Raw genomic sequence first — 24,434 nt, 5'->3', positions numbered from 1 at the left:
GCACTGCAGAGAATACACACAAATTATTTGCTTTCATACTTTTCCTTGTTGACCCCCCCTCCCCGCCACCCCCCTTCTCTCCCCCGCCAACGAAAGTCGGGCGCCGCAAAGATGGACATTTTAGGCGTGACCTTTATTGCCGTCAGCAAGGTGATCGTGGCGGTGCTCGTCGGTGTGTTCACGACAAACTTGATACCGAGCAGCACGATAACGCTGCACAACTTTTCCTTCCTGATCTCCGCGCTCCTCCTCACATCCCTCACCCTGTCGAACACGGCCAAATCGATCGACCTCGAAGTACTTTTTCGGTGCAGCATTCTCATTTTGTTTTCGTTGATCTCGATCGCGTCTGGCCTCTTGTGGGGCGTTGTTCTCGACGTGCTGTTCTTCCGGCCGGACCCCAAGTACTCGGGTATTCCCGAGGAGCTGCGCAAGGACGTGAGGCTCGACCTCCTCTACGATCATGTGACGGACGAAGGCGCCGAAGCCCACTGCTCGCCGTCGTCATCGCCCACTACTAAGGAGCCTGGTACCAAGAAGAAAAAGAAAAAGAAGAGCGTCCCGTACGTCGTCGTGGTGCTGAGCGAACACTTTCGGGAGGTCGGCGTCACTGGGAGCGAGATTGTAAATGCGTTGGAGGCGCCGGACGAGCGGCAGGAGGACTGTGCCGGGTACAGGTACGCCGCGTGGGTCGGCTGCTCTACGCAGAACGGTGTCACGCTGCCTCTGTCGCTCATGTCGAATGTCGCGAGCTCCATCTCGTTCATCGACATGGCGCACAGCGCTGCCTATATTTTTGTGTTCAGCATCAGCTACATGCTTTACCTCTGGTCTGCGTGCCCGGCCTTTGTCGAGGCGGGGCAGAAGGCGGTCAAGAAGCAGCGGCTGATTCGCGAAATTATGCTCAAGCACAAGCGGATGATGGCTCGATGCGATGCCACGACGCAGACTCTCTCTCTGCCCGTCAACCAAGTGCTGGAGAGCCATGAGGACCTCGTGGAGGACGTCGAGGTCGATGGCTGTGACAGCGAGGCGGGGCAGGCCAGCCGTCTGGAGTGTCAGGTGAACCGCTTCACCCAGCTCTACCTCGCCGCCTCGGATCCATCGTCTAGCAGCACTAGCTGCAGCGACAGCACAAGTCCGCTGGAGGCTGGCTGCGTCGCCAACACGGATGCTTTCAGTAGCCGCGCAGACCGCCACGCGCACTCCGCAACGTACTCCTTTGACCTGATCACGTCACTCCAGAACTCCTTCACGCAGACGACGAGAAGCTTCGCCCGCACCAGTGGCAAGCGTGGTGCCGCTGAGGTGACGTTCAAGATACTTGGCACACCCGCTACCAGGAGCCCCACCGCGGCTGGCGAGCGCGCATTCGCGATGGCGACAGCGGTGCAGTTGCCGTACGACTGGGCCGCCACCGGCTTCGTCCGCTTCAAGTACGAGAGCGAGGTGAAGGCCATCAGGAAGAAGTCCGCGTCAGAGAAGGTGCAGCAGCTCGGGCGCGCCTCCTGGGTGCTCGTTAAGAAGCTCATGACAAGCCCGCCCTTTCTCTCCGTAGTGCTGGGCATCTTCATCGGCATCGTTCCGCCCGTGCGCAGGCTGTTTGAGCATTGGCCGCTGTCGATGGTGATGGACGCCATCAGGCTGATCGGCGAGGGCTCAATCCCGTCGTCGCTGCTGCTGCTCGGCGCAAACCTTGCCGGCTCTTCCTCGGCCAACGCGGCTGGGCCGGCGGAGGTGCGCCTCCGAAACGCTGAGCAAAACACGGAATACCCACTGCTCCCCGAGGAGTGGCAGCTGCTTGGCGAGGATTTGGCGTACGCCAGGTGGTATGATGCACAGCACACCGACATGGTGTTCGACTCGCACGAGTCCTTCTCGCTTCAAACGTTGATGCAGCGTGGGCGTCTGCCTGCGTCGATGATGCCCGGCGGCGCCAGTGCTGCCTCCGCGGCGCCGATGAACGAGGGCACCGACGAGGAGGGCGACGGCGCCAAGAAGGGCACTTTCATTGACGGCGTGCAGCGCACCCTGTCTCTCAAAGGCATCCGGCCTACATTTGTGTGGGGCATCATCATCTTCCGCATGCTCATCTCCCCGACGCTCAGCTTCTTCCTCCTCATCTTTCTCATCGACAAAATGCCGTTTCTCTTCGGTGGTCGGGGCTCGCTGGACAAGACGCTCATCATGGTGCTCATGGTGGAGCTGGCGGCGCCGACCGCGATCAACAGCACGCTGCTGTTCAACGCATACAAGTTTATGACGTACCAGTGGGCAAAGATGCTCTTCTTCCAGTACATTCTCTGCATCTTGTCCATGGTGATGTGGGCCTCCATCGGGTTGAGCTACGTGATGTCGTTGTAGCGCAAATGTGCGAGGACTCTGCGAGGGGGACGGGACAGAGGACGATTCTCGGCAGCGACCCAGGAATGCATTCTCCTCGCTTCGAGAAGTGGTGGGAAGCCGAGGCGCAAGACAGGAGGGATGCGGAGAAAGAGGGGGATGCTGCTCAAGAAGTGAACAACCTTCTGGTGAAGAGGCATACGCCACTCTCAGCTCGTGGATGTGGCTCTTTGCCGCTCTTCAGTTTTTTATCGTTTCTGAAAGTGCCGAGTGATGCTGCCGGCTCTGCAGGAGGGGTGGCACACAGAGACTTGGTACGCACATGGGCAGTTGCTCTTGGGCCTTGCTTCCTCTCCATGCGTGCCTGCGGGGCGATGGGTTGGGGGTGGTGGTGCCGGTGGTTTGGGGGTCTTGTCGCTTACACTCTTGTTGCGGTGGCACCGACGTTGCTGATGGTGGTGGAGATTATTGTTGCGGCGCCGACGGCTGCCGGACGCGGTGAAGTTAAGGGTCAGTCTCTTCTTCGCGCGCTCTCTCTCGCTCACCCTTTGGGCTGTGCGAGACGTATTGCTGATCACGACTCACTCACAGCCGTTGCTAGCAGCCACTGCAGTTGCGCATGCTGGAGCGCTAGCAATGATTACGTAATCATCGACGCGTCGTGCACCACACGAGAAGAGAGTGACAAGACAGACGTACCACAGATACGCACGCATAAAGGTATGCGCGCGCGCGAACGCAAAGCCTCACCGTCCGAGTCGTCGCGTCCCCCCGCTTTAGCTCATGTGGGTGGGCGGCTACGCGTGCGCGCTTTCTTTCTGGTCCTTCGCCCGCAGGTTCTCGCCTTGAATGATGAGGAGCTGGCCGCCCCCTCTAGTTTCGATGTCTCTGCGCACTCCGGAGAGGACCAACGCCTCCACGCCCCTTTGCATCTCCTTCTCTTTCTGTGTGCCACTTACCTCCTCTTCGTTTTATTGTTGTTGCACGGCCATCTCCTCGTTCCAAGAGATTACAGACGCGCACGCACGCCACCGCATCACCACCCACGCGCACTTATGCACTCGTCTGCCGTCCTTCGCCGTCTTCTTCCCTCACGGATTTGCGTCAGCGCCGCCCGTCTGCGGTGCCTCTCAAGCCGATGGTGCAGAGGAGCGCACTTCTGCAGCTGGCGTGTCTTGTAGCAGTGCTGCACTCCAGCTGCCTGAGCGCTCTACTGAGCTCGACTATAGCCGCTGCTGCTCCTGCAGCTGCGCGCGATACCGCCATCAGCAGCAGGCACAACACCCCGATAACAGTGGCTTCTCCTTCCCCGCTCTTTACTGTCTTCGGGTACTTGCCCGAGTACCGTCAGGGCACGTTCAACTACGAGGCCTTCTTCAAAGCAGGGTTAACGCATCTTATCTTTTTCAGTGCCGAGGTGGACCCCGCAACGTTGCGTCTCATCCACGTAGATGACCGACTGCCATCGGGCGACGAGTGGGCCCGCATCCGCCGGCTGGCAGACCTGCACGGTGTGAAACTGATGCTCTGCATCGGCGGTGGTGGCCGCAGCGCCGGGTTTGCGGACCTCGTCGGGGACACGGTGCAGCGACAAGCGTTCATAGAGGAGGTGAACGCGGTGCTGCTGGCGCGAAAACTCGACGGCATAGACTTCAACTGGGAGTACCCGCAAACAATGACGGAGTGGCTGAACTTTGGCCGCTTCCTGATGGAGCTCCGGTCTTCCCTGGGCTATGCGGCTGCTGCAGGCGGCGAACACGCAGCTGGACCGATTGGTGAGCGGCGCCACCGCACCCGAGTGCGGGGCGCTGCCTTGTCCATGGCCCTCCATCCCCACCCATCTATGGCAGCCGTACTGCAGTCCGCTCGTGTGCTTCACTCGCTCGACTATGTACACTTGATGGCGTACGACCACGTTGTCGGGACCGGACCACACAGCTCGGTCGAGTACGCTGCCTCGGTGCTCAGCGAGGAGACAATCGGGTTCTTTAACGAGGCTGCATACAACAGGCGCCTTGGGCAGATGCACCGGCGGCCGCGCACCGAGCAGGACCACCGCCGCAAGCTCACTCTTGGTATCCCCTTCTACGGCCGTCATCGAGAGGACAGGCGACTGCAGCCTGAGGCGTACGACCGCCTCTGGCTCTTCATCCAAGAATGGGCTAGCAAGAGCCACCCAACATGGGTCGAGGGAGGAGCGGAGCTGCGGGCATTGAGCGAGTATGGCGGGTACAGTTTCACCGGCTACGACGATGTGAAGCGCAAGATGCAACTGACACGCGCTGCAAACTTGTCTGGGATAATGATCTGGGAGCTGGGCCAGGATGTGCCACCGGGGACTTCGCCGATGTCGCTCATGACTGCCGTTCACGAGCAGCTGGCCGACTGGGGGTTGCTGACTGACGGCGGGCGTGGTAGTGGTGGCAACGTGAATAGCGATAATGCATACGATCGTCCGCAACCACCGCCGCAGCATTCATCTCCAGATGTGGCTGAGGACGGTGATCTATGAAAGCCAGAGGGACACAAGCGTGTCCTGCATCCCATAGCACACGCAGGCAACGCCGTGCTTCAACGCTTTTCTGCTGTTGCATCAGCGCCTCTCACACTACACACTACACACACACACAAACACAAGCACAAACACAAGTGAGCCCATCGCCAGCGGTCCCGAGTGCATATTACCTGAGAAGAAAGTGGGAAGAGAGAAGGTGCCTGCGCCGCGCACTGCCCTTTCTGCGGACCACACGGCAAAGCGAGGGAGGGAGAGGGAGAGGGGGAGGGGGAGGGGCTATCGCATCCACACGCTCTCCTCTTGGGCCTCTCAAGCGCTCTCGCATCTCGGGCGCCGGACTCAGGTGCGCACATCGCGTCCTTGGTGGTTGCCTGTCGGCCACTGTCGATGCCGTGCGTTCCACGCAAACACAAGCGACAACCCGCCGTCACTCTTTCCACGCCTTGCACGCCTGATTCGCTTCTGCCACACATACACACTTATATACATACATATATACATCTTCGCTTTCTCGCTCTCGTCAGCCCTGTGCCTCTCGCCACCTCTCCCATCACTGGCCATCGTCGTCGCCGCGGGCCCTCATCCCGCCTTCATCTACCTATCTCTATATATTGCAACTCTCTTTGCCGCCATCTCCATAAACACACACGCTCGGACACACACACAGAGGGAGACACACGGGCACCAGTGCACGCTTCGGCACATCCGATACGAACCGTCTAACAAGCCAAGGCGCAAGACGTGGTCTGTGTGCACAGACACCGCACACACGCACGCGCACATCTTCGCCCCGTCAAAAAGACGCCCGGATCACGGACACCACTGCTCTCATCACTTCCTTTTCTAGTTTCATTGTCCTCTCATCAGCCCGAACAAGGCACACGGTGGGGTCCAGCGACCAAGTCAGTAGCGGCGTCTGCGCGCACGCCTTTAGGCGTGCCTTTAGCGTCTTTTGCCAGCGAAGGGTGCTCCGCTCCCTTAGTCGCGCGCGCGCACACACACACACACGCTCACACCACGATTGGGTCACGCATGCGTGCGCTGTACGCATGGAAATGTGTTGAAGTGACTCTTAACGCTTCTTGCTGATCTCCCCCTTCCTCCTCTCTCTCTTTCGCTTACTGGAGGTTGCGATCGAAGCTGTTGTGGTCGTGCAGCTTCTTTGTTGTTTGCTTTCTCATTATCTCTCATCATCACCTCTCATCACCACCTCTATATCTATATACATATACGCAAATCTCGTTTTTGTTGCTGTGTGCGTGCGTGCGCGCTCGTGTGTGGGTTCCGGGACGTGGGCTAGCGGCCGGAGCAGTTTCGTGTACGCACCCCCGTGTACGTAAGGAGGGCACATACACACACAGACCGATCCCCAACGACACAGGAAACAAAGGAGAAAAGGAAAAGGAGGAGGAGAGGGCCTTTACAAGAGGTCAGCGGCGAAAAAGGAACGACACGCAGCCGCCTTTGGTGGACGCTGTGTCTGTTGCTCTGTCGTGTGCGTTTATTTCATTGCTGCTGCTTCTCTCCCTCGCCGTGTCGTTGGTCTGTCTCTTCTCGCTTCGAGTGGCGGCTCTCTCGTTTTCGTGCGTTGCCGCGCATACGCGCATTTTCCGTGTTGAGCTGCGCTGTGTGTGTTGTGCGGTCTTGCATCGGTTATCTCTTTCTTCGTCTGTTGCTTTTTGTTTTCTGTGTGCTCATTCATTCTCTTCTGTCGTCGGCACCGTCGGTTCTTGGTTGTGGTGTGTGCGTGTTTGGGTTTTGGTGCGCGCGCGCGACTGGCTTCCACCGCGTCTGTTTCTTTTTTCCTTTGTGTTTTGCATTCTCTCACGCACACGCGCTCCATCTCTTCCTGCCCTCGTGGCGATTCGTTGCCGCTTGGCCTTCGCACGCTTGCGGTCCTCGCCACTTGGCGTCTTCCTCCCCTCCCCTCTCCTCCGCGGCGGTTTTTTCTAACCGCATCTGTGCCTTTTACGCTCCCTCCTTGCTTCGCGTGCTCACGGTCATTTCTCTCTTTTTTTCTCCCTTTCCCTCAACTCGGTGTGCGGGCGTGTGTGTGCGTGGACGTAGGGCCTGATCAGCTATCCTGCTCACTCGTTGTCGCGGTTGTCGCCTGCCATGCTGGAAAAGTACATTGCGGCACTGTTGGTGCCGTACTTGTCTAAATACGTTGAGAACATCAACGAGGACAAGCTCAAGGTCAACATATGGAGTGGGAAGGCGACGCTAAATGATCTCGTGCTCCGCCCGGAGGCGCTGGATGCGCTGCTGAACTCCGCGGCCAACGAGAGCGACGACTGCAGCTGTGAAGCGTCCGGCGACGTCGCGGCGTCGCCGAAGTCGAAGCCGAAAAAGCCTCTGCTGCCCATCAAGACATATCGTGGCATCTGTAAGAATGTCTCTCTCTCGATCCCTATCAAGCACCTTCGCTCCGAGCCCGTTGTGCTGGAGGTGGGGGAGGTTTTGGTAACTCTAAAGGGTGCGCATGCCGGTAGCAGTGATGCAAGCGGTGCGGCACCGGTGGGCAGCAGCAGCGGCAGCGCCAAGCGGAACGTGAAGGCGGCTAAATGGGCTGCAGTGGCTGCGGCAAAGGAGAAGGAGCTCGACGCCTTTGAGGCGGAGCGCAAGCGCCAGCGTGAGCAGGCGGAGCAGCAGCAGACAGCAACGCTGCCCACCTCCGGCAGCGATGCGGCAGCACAGACGGGAAGAGGAGGCTTCTTTTCGCGACTCGGCGAGCTGGTGGTGAATAACATTATCGTCAAGGTGGGTACGGTGCACATCCGCTACGAGGATGAATCGACAGAGACGGTGCTGGGTGCGGTTCTAGGCGGCGTGCAGCTGCTGACAATGAATGAGTGCACGGCGCAACCTATGTTCACCGACCCCTGCGGGCTGCAGCGGATGTGGAAGCGGCTTGTGTTCAACGATTTGCAGGTCTACTGCGATGACCCGACCCGCGTGCGGGCGAACGCCGCGCTAGGCCGCACCTGGTTCTCTCGGATCGACGACTGGCAACAGTGGTACCACCGCATGCGGCAGCGCGTGCGGGATGGCAATGTCGCCTTGTCTACTGTCCTTGGCCCTGTGTCGGGCACTGTGGATGCCAAGGTGGTCTTCAAGTTGTGTGTGCGCCAGCTGCTCGAGACACCGTTTGCGGATGTGGCGGTGAAGTTGCAGTACTTGATGGTCAACCTCACCCGCCCACAGTACACAAAACTGCTGCAGACCGCGATGCTCTTCACCAACCAGGCCGAGGTGTCCCAACTGCAGAGATCTCGGCCGCGTGTGCCGGTGCTGGGGCACGCGCGTGAGTGGTGGCAGTACGCCATCTGCGCAGTACGCACCGTACTGCGGGAGCCGAAGCGGGAGAAGCTGCTCGCGCAGGTGTCGCAGGTGTGCAAGCCGGACTACCAAGTGCTCTACCGAGATGTTGTGCGGCAGACGGAGATGACGCCGGAGAAGAGGAAGGCCTACCGCTTTGTGACGCGGCTTATGACCACTGAGGACATGAAGGCGGGCCGCAAGTGCGTGTATGCGCAGATCGCGAATGAGATCCAGCTGAAGCGGAAGGATAACGAGATACGCAAGGCGGAGGAGATGGCGAGGCAGCATCTGACAAGCGTCGAGCAGCAGCAGCAGCAGCAGCGAAATCCGAAGCGCGCCTGGTTCAGCTGGCTGAGTCAGCGCAGCGGTGCGTCCTGCACACATGCCACCGCTGCTCAGAGCGACACTGCAAAGGAAATCGAGGCGGACGAGAAGCTGTTCAGGTCCATCGAGCTTGATTACGGGATCAGCGCCGCAGACGCCGAGGCCGATCATACCGCGGCGGCCGACCTCAGCAGCGTCGGCAGCGGCAGCAGCTTGCCACCGTCTTATTGCTGGCTGCGCGCAAGCTTCGACCTCCCGCTCACGAGCTACCGCATTGACACGGAGAAGGAGGAGTCTATTACCCTCAAACTGTTTCAGCTGCGCGGCGGAGTCTCGTCGTATAACAAGCCAAACTCGCTGCTCTTCTTCTTTCGCACCCAGAACATTACCTTGGCGAATCCCACCTCCTCGCCTGCGGCGTTCGCCAGCACCAGGTCCAAGGCCGCCGCAAGCTCGTCAAGCGGCTGTGACACTTTGGTGCCCTACCTCATCGAAGGTGTGCAGGTCGATCGCCACGCCTGCAAGTCGAGCCCAAACGAGGTGCGCGTCGCCATGCGGTCGCTCACGGACGTGGATAGCGGCAAGCATTTATCGCCCGACGCACCGACGATCTACGACGTGATCAACGTCGACAGAAAGGGACGGCGCTTGTCCTCGCTGACGCCGGCGCCTCCGTCGGGCACTCGCGATTCTATCGGCAGCGGCAGCAGCGGCAGCGAGGAGGGCAAGCAAAGCACACAGCACGACTGCGCCACGCCGCTATTCAGCATCACGGGATTCCTGAACCCGGTAGAGCAGCCGCTGCCCGACACGTCGGTGGACATGGCCGTCAGGGTGCAGCTGCTCCCACTGCGCATCGTGGCAGATCCGCGCACCATTGAGCAGCTGATCCGCTTCTTTTCACCGCCGGCTGGGATGGACGTGTCGGGCTTTGCCGAGTCCACCAAGCAGGCGGCGTCTGCTGTCGGGTCGGCAGCGACGCATGAGGTGCGGGCTGCCATGGCCAAGACCAAGGGGCTGTACGTGACGGTGGACGCATCGGCACCGGTGCTCATCCTCCCCAAGAGCCTTAGCGCAGATGTCCAGGAGCCAGCCCTGTGCGTCTCCTTAGGTCGTGTGCTCTTCAAGGCGCGGCCCCTCTCTGAAACGGAGAAGAAGCGGCGACTGGAGGCCGCCGTTGCCATCGCAAGCGGCAAGTCTGGCTTGTGTAGCAAGGCGCTGGCGCGGGTGGCCGCGGACGATGAGCCCGGCAGCCTCACCAGCGCTGCGGCGGCCGAGGAGGCACTCTACTACTACCCGCACAAGGCGAGCTTCTCCAAGTTTTACCTCGAATTGACAACACTGGAGCGGGCGATGCGGCGGCCGCAGCAAGGCTTCTTCTTGGTGCCGGAGGTGTCAATCGCGGCGGACGTGCTGCAGCGCATTGATGACTGCAATACCGCTCGTGAGGCGGTGGTACTGCGGCTGAGGGTGCCGTCGCTGCGAGTGGCGTCTTCGGTGCACCAGATCTACCTCGTCACCACCATGATGGATGCCTGGCTCTCTAACCTACGATTACCTGCCACTGCGTCCAGTCGCACGGGCTTGCCAGGAGACAACCGTAGTGGAGGCGGCCCTGGCGGCACGAGCATGGCGGCGCCGTCACGGCTGAACATGGAACTGCTACGCCGCAGGCCCGCTGCGTCGGAGTGCGGTGAAGCGCACCGCGGCGATGCGGCGGCAAGTACAGGGGATCACAGCAGCGCGGACGCAGCAGCCAGAGGTTCCTCAGAGTCGGGGTACGGCTCTAGGGCTGTGTCACAGGCTCCTTCATCTCCTCCTGCCAAAGCAGGGATGCTCAGCAGCAGCCCAAACAAAGACGCCGCCGCGCGCGCGACTCCAGCAGGCAGCACTGACCTGCCCGCAATGCGTCTCGAGCTTCTCGTCGAACGCCTAGGGCTCGACTTGCACGACGACGACCCGAGCACGCACGCCGTGTCGCCACTGCCCGCTTTCCAGGTGGAGTGCGGGAGCGCCGAGCTCATCCTGGCCGTGCGCAGCCTTCACAAGAAGATGGTTCTCTGTCTGACGAAGCCGCACATCGCTGCTGCTCGCGACACCGACTTTCCCATTTTCTCTGGCGGCAGGGTGCGAGTGGACCTTCTCCTCTCGGAGGGCGATGCCCCGACGGCCGTGGCGCTCAGCCTCGACTCTGTGCTGAACGTGTGCGTCGGTACACCGTGCGTCGAGCTACTGGAGACGGTTATGGACATGGTGCAACTCACTCTCTCCGCCATGGATAGCAGCTCCCGCGGCGTCGGTAACGGCGTAAACGCGAAGACTGCGGCGCTGGTGGCCGCCGCGACAGCGGATCGTCCGGCGGACGGAGGTCTCTCTTACCTTGTGCCCACCACCAGGACCGCCTCCTCCATGGCGGATGACGGGGCCAGCACGCGTGACGACCTAGCGCCGTCGTGCTCGAGAAGCGTCGCCAGTCGTGTTAGTGACCTCGCGTATCAAATCGACCTTGTGCAGCAGCAGTGCTCGATGCCGAACCGGCACGTGGCAGACGTCTTTGTGCGCATTCCCGGGTCTATCACCGTCACATTGCTGAACCGCGCTCCCGGGAACGACAAGGATGCGCCGTTCGCGTCGGCCAGCATGCGCGCGGTGGAGCTGCGGCTGTCCAAGTACACGGTCACGATGGACCTCTCGGGTCACGTCGGCGAGGTCGCAGCCAGCGTCCTGGCGTCAGTTGGCTTGGCAGAAGCCAACCGCACGCTGCTCGCCTATCGGCCCCCCTCTGCGGACACGAATGCTGGAGGCTGTGCTGCGGGGCCGTCGGAATCGCCGTCGTCCGCAAAGCCGGCCGTCGTCGATGCCGTATCAGCGTCGCCAGCGACCAGTGGCAAAGCAGGAGAGGGCGACACTCACAGAAGCAGCTGCAGCCGCCCGCGGTCTACGAAGCGGCTCGACACGGATGAGCCCGATGAGAACGCGCACATATGCTTCAGCTTTCGCAAGAGTCGGCCGGTCATGCCGGTCTTCGCCGAGGTGGATGGAAAGCGGTCTCTGGTGAATGCGCAGGAGCTGCGCTACTCTAGCGCGATGGAGCTGCATGTGGGGGCCAGCACCATCACCGTCGACCTCCACACCGTCATGATCTTCAAGACGTACTTCACGGCAGGACTCTTTTCGCGCATCAGCCGCTTGGCGGACCGCCCCGTGTACAATGGCCGCACCCTGCCGCCAACTCGCGAGGGCCCGCGGCTGCTCATGAGCATGCGAGTGGTGGTTCGTGACACCCTCGTTGTCCTCCCGGTTGATCCACGCGCCAGCGACAGCGCCACCCCTGCTGCCACTGCCACAACCCATCGCTTCTGCGCGTCCCTTGGCAGCCTGGCCCTGCAGAACAGCCTCCGCGCAACAGAGGGGCTGGAAGCCTTGATCGTCTCGCTCGGCGAGGTGGGCATGTGGCGCGAGGAGCTGCGTGCTTCGCCTTTGCGGTCTTCACAGCCGCGTGAGAGCAGCAGACCTCTGAATGCGCCGCCGCCGGTCAGCAAGCGCTCCCCTCTTTTGCCCGCAGAGACGCACCTCGAGATGGCTGTGCACACCGCGCTCGACCTTCAGTCGGAGGACCCGCCCCGCATCGACATCCGCAGCGAGGACGTGTCGCTGGAGCTGCGAGAGACGGACTTGGTGCAACTGGTCACTCTGCTGCGCCAGAACCTGACCCGCGCAGACCCGGTCGATATCGCCGCCTATGCGTTGGAGGCTGCCGAGGCGCGCCAGATGGTGCTGGGCAAGAGCGGCGAGCCTGTCGCGGCGCAGGGAGACAGCACGAGCGTCTTGCGTGGTGGGGCGTCGTCTGCGGGGGTAGCAGCGAGGGCGATTCACCGCGACAGCGGCGCTGAGGGCAACCGCAGTGGCGATCTTTGTATGTCGATGCATCTCGGCAGGATATCGATGCTGCTTTCCGACGCATGGGGAGAGGCGGCGAGCAACCCTATCGACGCGTCGTCGTCTCGCTTCCAGCTGCAAAGCATAGGCGTTTCGATGTCGGTCGCACTGCCGTCCAACTGCGTGGGCGTGCGGTGGAAGAGTCTCGAGCTGGACGACGTGCGTGACAACAACCGCGCGGCGCTAGTGTGGTGTGAGGCGGGCTCGCTGCACTTCGCTGACTCGCTCACCACACACGGCATTCTTATGCGCGACTTCGGCGTCCGACGCACTGCCCTGCGCAGCGCCGACGCAGGGGTGGAGTCGATGATGGGCACCGTGGGCTGCAGCGATGCGAAGGACAGCGGCGGGCACAACAGCAGCAGCAGCAGCGTTGGCGCATTGCCGGCCTCCTCCACGGGTGCCGCTGCTCGTGGCCTGAGCAGGCGCAGGCCGGTGGAGGCGAGCAGCGGTGAGGGCGACTCCCCGGCCAGCACGCAGCTTTTCACTATGTCGGTGCTCTCGGCCGACTTCACTCTGCGCCGCTTCGCCGTCTCGGACCAGTGGTTGGCGCTTTCCGATCTCGTGTGCAACGAGGCGGTACTTTCGGCGTGGACGGCGACTCAAAAAGGAATGACGGCTGCCACCTGCGCATTCCCACCGGCTGACTATGCGGGAGGCAAAAGTGGAGGTGGTGGCGCAGCACCGAAGAGCGGGACTGCCGCCACGGGCAGCCGCAGCGGCATGCGCGTCATCGTCACCACCCCTAGCGTCGTTATCCCGTTCCTGAACTCGCGACGCGAGACGCTCATCGAGGCGCACATCGGCGCCCTCCTCGCGGATGTGGTGCAGCTGCCAACCGTGAAGCAGGTCGCTGTGAAGGTGCGCGAGCTCAGCGTGGTGGACGCCCGCTCAGGCGAGAAGATTCTCTGCAAGCGTTCCTCCTGCGGACGGCCGTCCTCTACCCGTGTCGCCGCCGGCAACGCCCTTGCGCCGGCCCCGGCGACTCAAAGTGACTGGGGGGACGAATGGGAGGAGGCGGACCTGCCGTCCTCGCCGCTGATCGCGAGCGGCGGTGGCGCTGCGGCCGAGAGTGCAAGCAGCGCGCCCGGCGCTTGGGCCTCGGCCACCGCCGAGCCCGGCCAGGCCGAGGTGCTTCAATTCACGTTCAAGTCGGACCCGGTGGCGAACATCAACAAGATTCAGCTCGGAATCGGCGAGCTGCACGCGCTGGCGTCGATGCCCATCATACAGGGGCTGGCCGACTACTTTGCCTCTCCGGCGGAGCCGGTGGCGAAGATCGCGAGCCTTGGCGTGATGCGGGAGCAGCGGGCCCGCATGGCGGCGGCCGCCCAGCAAATGGCTGACTCCTCTCTCCTTGTGCTGAACGTCCTGTGGCAGCAGCCACGCATCATCCTCGCTGGCGACGCGATGCAGCTGCGACGGCGGTCTGGAAATCTGGAGATGCGGCTCGGCGTCATGCGGGCCGCGGTGCGAATGAACTCCAGCGCTGCGTCGCTGTCGGTGGTGGTGAAGGTGCAGGAGTACAGCATCCCCTCGTTGCTGAAGCGGTCAGCGCTGCACTTCGCGTACGAGGCGAACCGCGGGGTGGAGATGATCGACCTGCAGATGAAGCGGACAACGGCGCTCTTCCACCCCGCGGAGGTAGAGCGACTCGTGCTCCTCGCGCAGCGTAATGTGCTCATGCCGCGCGACGTGAACTACTACGGCGCATACGAGAAGGCGGTGGCGCAGCAGAGCGGCAACCCTGCCACACCCGCTGCCGCACCGATGCCGGCTTCGGCACAGCATCGGTCGGCCACACGCACACCGCGTGCGCCTCAGGCGGAGGGCAAGAAACGTGCCAACGTAGCCTCGTCGCCACCAACCCCCTCGCGGACTGTTAAGGTGCATATCGACGGCTTGCTGGTCGCTGTTCACGACCCCGCTGGTGTCAACACGCACACGCTCACGCTCGCGGCGCTGGACACCACCGTCTTGCCGAACGGCAGCGTTGCGCTTACTGTTCCGTCGCTCAGCATGATCGACCAGTCGACGGGCCGCTGCATGCTGCAGAGCGAAACGGTGGGTTCTTCAGCAGGCTCCGGCGCAGGCAATCGAACCGCGCACGCGGCGGCATCAACAGCGGCCCCTGCGGGGAGCGGCAGCGGTGGCAAGGTGAGCACCGACGCAGCTGCCAACGCCAAGGGCGACGCTGCCGCCACCCCGGCCGAGGCAGCGCTGTGTGTGGCCTTCCATCCTGTCGACCGAACGTCCGACGTCCAGCTCGGTGCGGTGCTTGTGACGTTTATTCCACAAAGCATCGGCACGCTCGTGAACACGCTCCTCTCGGTGCACATCCCCGGCCCTGACGAACCGGACACCGCTGCCTCTTCCGCTGCCCAGCCGATCTCTGCCGACGCGACTGCACCAAGGAGCGGCAAAGGCGGCAAGAGGGCGACAGGCAGCACCGTCGCAGCCTCCGCCGCCGCAGTCGTGACGCATACCTCGGCTATGCCGTTCACCTTCAAGGCGGCACTGGTCGAGTGCCGTGTCCGTTTCTGCCAGGGCGACCGCGAGGTGGCCGTGCTGCACATCGCGCGCATTGCGTGCGGGTCGAAATCGTACCCTAACGGCGCCAGTAAACTCACCGTGACGCTGGGCAGTCTCTTCATGGTGGACAGCACCAGCGTGAACACGAACTACCGCACCGTTATATACCCGTATGAGGACACCGAGGCTGGCGACGCGCCGGGCCCAGGCGCGAATCCGGCAGGCAGCGCCGGTGCGGTGATGCGCAGTCTGGTGGCACCGGTAGATGCGCTGGTGACTTACGAGGTGAAGACGAGTGCGCCGCCCGCCACCAAGCTCACAGCAAAGTCAGCAGGTGCCAACGCCGCTGAGTCGACAGCGCCGACGTACACGCGCCACATGAAGTGCCGCGTGGGCAGTCTCTTCTTCGTTCTGGTGCCTGATGTGGTGCGCACCGTTGTGGGCGTCGTGCGCGAGGCGCAGGCACACATCTCCGACGGTAATCGTGATAAGGCCTACACCTACGTCTCGGACCGCGCCGCGGAGTCGATGCGGCGCAGAAGCGAGGCAGAGCAGCTGATGGAGATCGATGTGATAGTGCGCCGTCCGCAGGCGTTTATGGTCGACAAGCCCACTGCCACCATGGGTGTGCTGCTCTCGCCCGGCAGCCTGACTGTGAGGAGTCAGCTGGTGCTTCCTAGTGACACCACCGCCGGGAAGAAAGCGGACGCGACAGCGAGCGCCGCCCCCTCTGCGACGCCGCCACAACTCACGGAGCCAGAGGCGAAGCTGGCGGCGATGCCACGTGAGGTGTTTGCTGTGCAGGTGCGCACGATGGGGATGCTGCTGCGGGGTGCCAGCTGCTTTCAGAAAGACTGCAACATATTTGTGCAGTTTCAGCGCGCGCTGCCGGCTCTGATGGACTCTTCCACAGCTGCGGCGGTGGCAGTGGCCACGTCGACCGGTGCCGCCAAAGTGAAGGAGGGGCAGACGGCGAAAGGGGACGCAGGGGACGGAAGCGACGGAGCGGCTGTACAGCTGCAATCGATGCTGAAGGTGGATGTGCCGATGCTCTCCATGATGCTCACCCACGAGCAGACGGACTTTGCTATGATCGTTCTTGGAGCGTTGCTAAACGGGACCGAGATCGATCGTACCCCTGCGACGACGACGACGAGCGCCCCAGTCGATGGACGTTCCAGCGCGCGCAACGCGGTGGCGTCCTCGCCGTCAGAAGAGAAGACTGGTGGGCAGAACCGCGGCGGCGGCTCTGCGCCGGGATTACACATACCGCAGCCGCCACCGAACTTGAGCTGCACAACTTCTGGCGGTGCGGGGTCTCAGACGACGGCTGCGTCAGGGGCCAGGTCAGGCTCGCAAAGAGGCAGCACGACGGCTGGGGCTTCCTCGTCGGCGGTAGCCAGGCCGCCGTCTCCGGCAGCGCAGTCCGTGCCGCATTTCTACACGCCTACGGAGGGGTCCCCGATTACGTCCTTCACCCTCATCGCCCACATCGGTTTCCTGCAAGCCGAGGTGGCCGATCTGTTCCGCCTGCGCGTCGAGGAGGCGCGAGTGCTCAGCACCGACGTGACCACCACCGGCAAGATGACGGATGTCCAGGTCGACTCCATCTATGTGCAGCACGTCGGCGCCGAGGTGGAGGCGCCGCAGCCGGTGGACGCAGGGGTGCCGCCGTCGTCGCAGCTCGGCAAAGGGCCGCAGGCCGGCGCTCCTCGCACCTCGCGCATTCAAGAGCTGGTTGACGTCCTCACTGTGACGAAGCTGCACATGCTCTCTGTGCAGCCGCAGCCCGTCATCGATGTGGACGCTGGCTCCAGCATGGTCGAGAACACCATTAGCGTCTCCGCTGCTATCTTCAACGTGGCCATCTCGCCGACGATTCTCTTCGACACACGCGAGGTGCTCTACCTACCCTTCTGCTACAAGGTGCTGCGCGTGCCCATCGATCCGATTCCGATCCTCAGTCTCATGGATGAGACAACCACGCTGCAGGAGGATGTGGTGCTGGATAACAAGCATGTGCTGTTGACAGCGAGCCGCACGCGGTGCTGCTACGTGCTGGACCTCAATAATCACAAGCTTGTGTTCACTGATGCCCCGTCTGGCCAGATTGTCTTGTGCGAAGGTTGCGAGCTGACCATCACCAACGGCACCGTTCATATCCCGGGCATGTACACGATCGGCTCGTACGTGAGTTTTGCGCCGTCGACGGCGCTCTTCACAACCGACAGTGTGCGCTTTAAGAAGGAGTTCTTGAACCTGTCGAACACGGCTTTCTACCGCCCTTTCCTGTCTCGACCAATGGGATCGCCTGGCGGTGGCGTGGCGCGGCGCGGTAGCCCAGGCAGTCCGCAGTCACCTGTAAGCGCGCGCGCCTCCAGCACCGCGGCACTGACAGAGATCTCGTCGATGGACACCCTGGTAAAGTCAGCGGCGCCACGCGTGCCGCATAGCACTGCCATCGAGCTGCACGACCGCACCGTTCGACTGCTGGCCACCTTCTACTGCGACACGATGGAGGTGCAGATGCTCTCGGAGGAGGTGGTGGATCTTTCCGTAGCACTGTGCATGCAGTGCCGCATAAAATTTGCACAGGACAACGAAAACGAGCAGCCGGCGCGGCGGACCGTGTCGGTGCAGCTGCTCAACGTCCGCTCGGGCGAGGAGGAAGAGCACATTTTGTTGCCGACGGACATGGTGATGAACGTGAGCGGGGTGGAGAATGTGAGCGTGTCGGTAGTGCTGGATTCGATCGAGTTCTGCACTCGTGCGACGCTGTTGCGGTCGCTTGTGGAGCTTGGCAAAGATTTCGGCGCCGCCTTCATTGAGGAGACGACCGTCTCGCGTGTGACGCCGCGCATCGAGTACGAGACCGAGTCGCTTGACCCGCTGGTGCCGGTGCTGGAGGCTGGCGAGTGCCAGCACTGTGGCCAACGCGATGCCTACCTGGCGCCGGCAGCGAACAGGCCCGGCATCTTGTGCTACAAGTGCTGCACCGGCCACGATCACGTCCCGGCGATGAACTTCTGGGTTGAGGTGCCGCTGATCGACGGCATTGTCTTCGGGTCCAAGAGCGACATGGCCCATGTTTTTATGCGGAACGTGCTGCTCTCCGTCGACCCCTCCATGGACCTGCAACTCACGCTGCGCGCATCGCTGTACGGTTTCAGCAACACCGCGGCGGTCTGGGAGCCTTTGGTTGAGCACTTCGACGCCAACATCTCTGGAAGCGTCAAGGCGCACGACTACACGGTGCGCACGGATCGGTTCGACTACGTGGTGTCACCGCAGAACATCCGCCTGCTGAGCGGGATGGCGGCCGATTACGGCGCCGCCACGGCGCTGCAGAAACAGCTGCGCAAGCGGTTTCGTGGGCAGAAGCAGCTACGCACGCAGCAGACGGCGCCGAGCCAGGGCATGCCCATGTACGTTGACGCCTCCTTCCTCGACGAGGCGGCGTGGCTGCAGCAGCAGGAAGGGCGAGAGGGCGGCTTTCAGGACGCGAACACGGCAGCGGAGCTGAGTCCGTTCTGCCCACTAAGTGCCGCTGCGGACTTGTCAGCGGAATTCAGCGGCGCGACGGCGGGCATGGTGAACATGTCCATCTTTGACGCCCTCTCAGCGGCGAACCGGCGGCTGATCGGCGCCGCTGCGGCTCGGCAGCCGAAGCGCGTGTATGCGCATGTGTACGTGACGAACAACTGCAACGTTATACTCTCAGTTGGCGACCGTCGCGTCACGCCCCGCGGCGGCACGCTGCGCTTCGCGGCCAGTGAGCCATCCGTGACGATCCGCCGCGAGGCAAAGCCAGACGAGCCGCAGTACGAGGGTTACGCCACCAGCCTCTCCAACCCGCCCCTGTACGTGCAAACCAAGGACATGGTACTAGAGACGAGAGTGGTGCTGAGCCAGGAAGAGGGTGCGCGCCACCTGCGTCGCACGGTTACGATGGTTGTCTATCCACTGCACGTCTCGCGCACGATCATCTGTTTCGAGAACCGACTGAGCTGTTCGTTGGCGTCTACGTCCAACAACCCACCTGTGCGGCCGGGGGAGCGCTTCTACGTGGCACCAACGGTCGACCTCAACACCTCTATCTTGGTGCAGCCCGTGAACACACCGGACCGGGTCGAGTACGAAGCTGGCAAGCCCGTAGCAGAGGCGCTGAGCGGCCGCGTCTCGCGCGGCCCGTCAACAATGCCCACGGTGCAAGAGGTGCTCTGCGGCGCGCCTCTCATTGTGTGCTGCAAGGCCAAGACAGCCGCTACCAAGTCCATGACACTTGTCGTCTACGTGCGGCAAGAGGAGATGCGTGGCGGGGTGCCGACCTTTGTTATCACCATCGAGTCGCGCTTCCGCCTGCGCAACAAGTTACCGTACCGGCTCATCGTGAATGTCATCCCAGACGCTGGCGGGTTGCTGGCAAAGGGAAAGATGACGTCGCGGCCGGTGCAGCCACTCGCGAGTACCGTGCTGGAGGTGCGCCAGAGCGCCGACCTGGGGCTGAACGGCTACACCTTGAACCAGGTTGCGTTCATGCTAGAGGTGCGGCAGCGTGGCCGTCGAACCGCGGTCGCCGACGCGGCTGCTCTCTCTGCATCATCATTGCACAAGGGGCAGCAGGAAGAGGCGGAAGAAGAGGAGGTCTTCTCCACGCTGACGCCCGTCGCCGTGTCGCCGGACAAGCCGTTCGTCATTCTGCGCTCGCAGTACCGTCGTCAGCTCGTTATTCGCGCATCTCTTGTCACCAATAACTGCTCCATCATGTTCTCCACGCCGTATGTTCTACTGAACCACTCGCCGATCCCGCTGACGCTGCGGGAGTGCACGCGGAGCGGGGAGAACCGGCTGTACGAAGCCGAGCCCAACTACAGCGTCCTGAACGCCGAGATGAACGCGAGCATCGCTGCCTGCCCGATGGACATCCGCAAGAGCGAGGACTTTTTTGTGAACCTCTACCATAAGGAGTACCGCGGCGCCTGCGTCCCCCTGCACGCACAGCAGCGCGGTGTGGTCATCATGCAGCACTGCAGCGCCAAGGCGGGCGACAAACAAAAGTTGCCCCCGGCCGCCAGCAGTAGCAGCAAGAAGAAGGGCACGGCGCCGTCTGCGCATACACCCGGCCCGACGGTGATTCATCTTGCCTACTCTTCCCAGGTGGACCCGAATGGGTCGGTGCTGGTCACCATCACACCGCGGTGGGTCCTTGTGAACCGCAGCCACCTGCACTTATACGCCGCCCCGTCCACGTACAGTGGCATCACGGCGAGAGAGGCGGCGGCGGTCACGGAGGTCATGGTGGCGGCCCAGCAGAAGCACTCTAAGGCAGGGGACGGCGATGTGCCGCCGCCGACGGGGGCGCCGATGCCGCAGCAAGACATGGACGCCATGAAGCATGCTTTGCAGGAAATGGTGACGGAGGACAGAATCGTTTTCCTCTCTGACGCCCCAACGCAGGTGATGGCGCTGCCTCCGCATAGCGCCACTCCACTTCTCGAGACCCCCTTGTGCGGGCCGGAGATCGGCTACAATCTTCACATCTTGCAGAGCCCGCTTGCCCCGCTCTACGGCACCCCGATAGGGATTGAGAGCATTCACAACGAGCTCATCATAGCGTACAAGCCTCTTGCAGACACCAGCGACCGCGCAGCCGGTCTGGATGTCCGTGGCGCCAGTGGCATCGGTGACAGCCGTGGCCCCCTGCAGCAGCGCGACCGCTTCCTCGAGGTGTCGATTACGGCGCGGGGCTCCTACACCTACGTCGTGTTAGAGCCGCCGGTGCACGCGCCGTACCTGCTGCTCAACCGTACCGGCTACACTATCAACGTGCGGGACACCGCGGCGAAGAGCAAGGGCCGGCTCATGGCGCACGCTATCCCTGGCCACGGCACGGAGCTGTTCCTCGACAACACTGTCACGACGCTGATCCAGCTGGAGCTCCTCAGCTCCGACGGCCGTCGCCAGCTACACGAGGTGTCCTTCGACGTTGGTCGATCTATGACGCCGCAAGAGATGAACACTGCCTCCGCGTCGGCTGAGGGCGTGCTCTACACACTCGGCTTTGGCGGCAACGGCCAGCAGATCATCGAGATCACGCCGGCAAAGGCGGCCCTGCCCATCGCCTACGTAGGCGTCGCGGCGCCGCCCATTCCGATCAACGTACTGCTCAACATGGCCGTCATGACGCTGTCGGTGGTGATGCCGAGCATGGATGTCTTGTTCTGCGCTGTCACGGACGTGCGCTTCAGCTGGGACCGTCAGAAGGACCGCGAGATGACGAAGTTCAGCATCGAGAACTTTCAGGTGGACAACCAGACGGAGGTGTCACCGCGGTACGACTCGTGCCTCCTGTCGCTGCGCACGTCCAAGTCCACGGCGGCCGCCTCCGGCTACCTGGAGCGCATCCTGGTGCCCGCCAAGGGCCTCATCTGCCTAGAGGAGGTGCGGCTCGACGTGGTACCGCTGGCGCTGCGCGTTTCCGACACGCTTCTTGTGGCGATCGCGGGCTTTGTGCGGGCGGTGCGCAGCGGCGAAGATGCGCCGCACTCGATGCAGTCAAACCAGAGTATAGTAGCCGGCAACGTGACCACGGTTGCCTTGCAGGAGGCCGCCGCCGCCGCCTACGAGCGTTGCCCGACACCGGCAACGCTGTTTCGGAAGGCTCCCGTGCAGATCGACATCTGGGCCTCGCGGCTCACGCTGGAGCGCTTCATTGTGAACCCTATCGTTGTCCGTGTCTGGCTGACCCGCGACGTGGACGAGCACGACTTCTTTCGTGAGAACATCAACTCGAAGGATGCGGCGCTGCTGTCCATGATGCTGCAGTCGTGCGAGGATGTCACGGTGGCGGCGCCGGGCATTGTCACGGCGAAGCAGACCAGCCGACTCGGCATTTTCGCTCAGTGGGTGGGCAAGACCTACACGGACAGGCTGCTTGCCCAGCTGAAGGGACTCGTGCTGCAGTACGCGTCGTCGCTGCCGATGATTGGTGCGCCGCTCAAGCTCGCCTCCGGGTTCGGCAACGGCGCTGTTCGCCTCTTCCGTGAACCGATCGAGGGCCTCTCGACGTCGCCGTCGGCCTTCGCGACAGGGCTGGCGCGCGGCTCTGCCGGCTTCGCGCAGGAGTTTGCCGGTGGTGGCCTCGGCGCCGTCTCGAACATCACGGCCTCGTGGTCGCGGCTGCTCAGCATGGGCGGCGGTGTCTCAGAGCGAGAGCGGCGCAAGCAGAACGTCTTCACGGGATTCGCAAGCGGCATCAAGGGGGTGGTTCAGCGTCCGATGGAGGGCGCGGCGGAGTCGGGTGCTGCCGGGCTCCTCAAGGGCACGGCGCAAGGCTTGGTTGGCGTGCTGGCAAACCCTATGTCGGGGTTGCTCTCGGATATGTCGCGGGCAACGGGCACCTTGGCGAAGCTCGTCACGGACACCTACATTCCGAAGACGCGGCGGTTGCGGCCGATCCGTGACTTCCACGCCAACGGCGGCGTCGCCCCCTGGCGGTCTCTGGCGTCGGTCTACCAGTATCAGCGCATCCAGGGCAGCACTGGCACCTGGTCAGGCGATCATCTCATCTCCAGCGTCGACGGCCCAGAGTGGTACCCGTCGCAGCGCGAGAAGGCCACGTACGGCAAGAACAAGACACCCATCCCGGAGGACCGGTGGACGCTGGACCGCTACAACACCAACTTCATGGGCTGGACGTACAGCACCAAGTACTACGGCATCTACACGGACCGGCTGACAGACGAGGTGCGGGTGCGGCGCATGCGATGGACGGCGCTGATCCGGCCGCTGCCGTACTCGCGCGTTGCTTTCTACCTACGCGTGTGCCCTGGTATGGAGACGCAGCACCGCCGCACGCCATCGTCCGCCTTCGCCAGGACCATCACGATGCCGCAGGAGAGCACGATCGGGTTTACGTCGCCTGGTATGCTGCAGGCGACGACGGTGGAGCAGTTACAGGCGCGCAAGAGTCGGGCGCTCGGCCCGCGATCCTCCAGCCACATACGGAGCAGCAGCGGCAGTAAGGTTGGCGTCACTTGGCCTTGGGAGAGGTCGTCCTCGAAGTCGCAGCGCGCCAACTCCGAGTTCTTTGCTGAAGAGGAGTACATGGAGAAGGCGCAGACGATTCACGAACTCTTGCGCAGCTGGACGGCTGTGGGTCGAAACGTTGGCGTGAAAGGCTCGATCCTGCGCAGCCACTCTGGCATGCTCGAAGACGACGACGACAAGTCCGACGAGGAGATGCCCGACGCGGGCCAGTCGATCACCGGCGTGAGCGAGTCACCTGCCATTGGCGCTGGCGGTAGCGCCTCGCGGAATGCGACGGCCGTGGCTGGCCGCAGCACGAGCGCGTCACGCGACAAGCAAATTAAGATGTCGAGGCATTCGCGCAGCAACTCGGAGCTCGAGGCGCTTGCGTCGCCGAGGATGCCAAACAGCAGCCACCAGTGCACAGGGGACGGCGACAAGCGCCGCTCTCACAGCCGGAGCAAGCGGGACAAGAGGGCCGAGTCTGCCGCCGCAGCATCGGCTGAGGAGTCGGCGGGCTCCATGGTGCCGGCCCCCAACCTCTACGTCCGCAGCGCCAGTGGAAAGATGCTGCCGGTAGACACGGTCAGCACCGTGGCTCCGGTTCCTGGCGCGTCGTCGACCCCGTTGCCGCGCACGGCAAGTAACGCGAGCGCGCCACCGCCGAGCACGGTTGTCGAGGTGTACGAGTACGAGAAGAAGGTATCGTTACTGGGGTGGGGAAAGCGGTACCTACCGTCCGACTGCCCCGCGTGGCAGGATGTGCACGGCCACGAGGTGCCGAGCCGGCATGAGATACGCGCGCCGGCGGGGTGGGCCTGGACGACCGAATGGACCGTCATCGGTGGCGACCGCGACGGCTGGACGATTGTGAGCAAGGGGGAGCGCAATCTGCGGCGTCGCATGTGGCAGAGGCGTCTGCTGAAGCAGGTCGCTTCGCCGCCGCCACACAAGTAAGGGGGCAGGCAAGCAAGGAAGGTCAGGTGAGGGCGTCTACCTAACTACCGGGAAAGGCTGCAGCCGCATGTCGGTGGCACCCCAGACGTGTTTTGCTTTGGTGCTCTCCTCCTCTTCCTCCTCTCGGCATTGCTTTTTCTTTATCTGTTGCTGGGCTGGTGGTGGGGGTGCCATCTGAGGATGGGCGCGAGCGCGTGAGTGTCTGTGTGCGCCGTGGGCTGAAGGGCGTTTGCCTCGCCCCCGACGTACTGTATCGCTGCCTATCCCGCTATCTGTGTGCGCGCACACACACGCAACAGCAACAACATCATTACTCCGGCCGACGAAAATCAAACTTGATTGCGTGTGAAGAGGAGGGACGACGTGGAGCGGTGGCCGTCAAGAGCGGCCACGTTGTCCCCCTCCCCTCCCCATCTCTCGCGCGCGCACACGCCTGTCTTGTAGTTCTGCTGTGATGTCGGCTCGGGTGACCGCC

The 24,434-nt window shown here is 62.7% G+C and overlaps 3 protein-coding genes across 3 annotated transcripts; all 3 read left to right on the top strand.

The window, feature by feature from the left end:
• Positions 1–111: 111 nt before the first annotated feature.
• Positions 112–2,364, top strand: LINJ_16_0800 (conserved hypothetical protein; the record flags this gene model as incomplete). Its single annotated transcript, XM_001464531.1, has 1 exon — positions 112–2,364. The coding sequence occupies one exon, from the start codon at positions 112–114 to the stop codon at positions 2,362–2,364; it is 2,253 nt and encodes a 750-aa protein (XP_001464568.1).
• A 1,117-nt stretch (positions 2,365–3,481) lies between these two features.
• On the top strand, positions 3,482–4,855 carry CHI-1 (chitinase; the record flags this gene model as incomplete). Its single annotated transcript, XM_001464530.1, has 1 exon — positions 3,482–4,855. The coding sequence occupies one exon, from the start codon at positions 3,482–3,484 to the stop codon at positions 4,853–4,855; it is 1,374 nt and encodes a 457-aa protein (XP_001464567.1).
• Positions 4,856–6,973: 2,118 nt separating this feature from the next.
• On the top strand, positions 6,974–23,959 carry LINJ_16_0780 (conserved hypothetical protein; the record flags this gene model as incomplete). Its single annotated transcript, XM_001464529.1, has 1 exon — positions 6,974–23,959. The coding sequence occupies one exon, from the start codon at positions 6,974–6,976 to the stop codon at positions 23,957–23,959; it is 16,986 nt and encodes a 5,661-aa protein (XP_001464566.1).
• Between the last annotated feature and the right edge of the window lie 475 nt (positions 23,960–24,434).

This window comes from Leishmania infantum, chromosome 16, assembly GCF_000002875.2.
Source record: "Leishmania infantum JPCM5 genome chromosome 16".
NCBI classification, from domain to species: domain Eukaryota; phylum Euglenozoa; class Kinetoplastea; order Trypanosomatida; family Trypanosomatidae; genus Leishmania; species Leishmania infantum.
The sequence above is the reverse complement of the archived record's forward strand: the minus strand, read 5'-3'. Positions and strand labels throughout refer to the sequence as shown.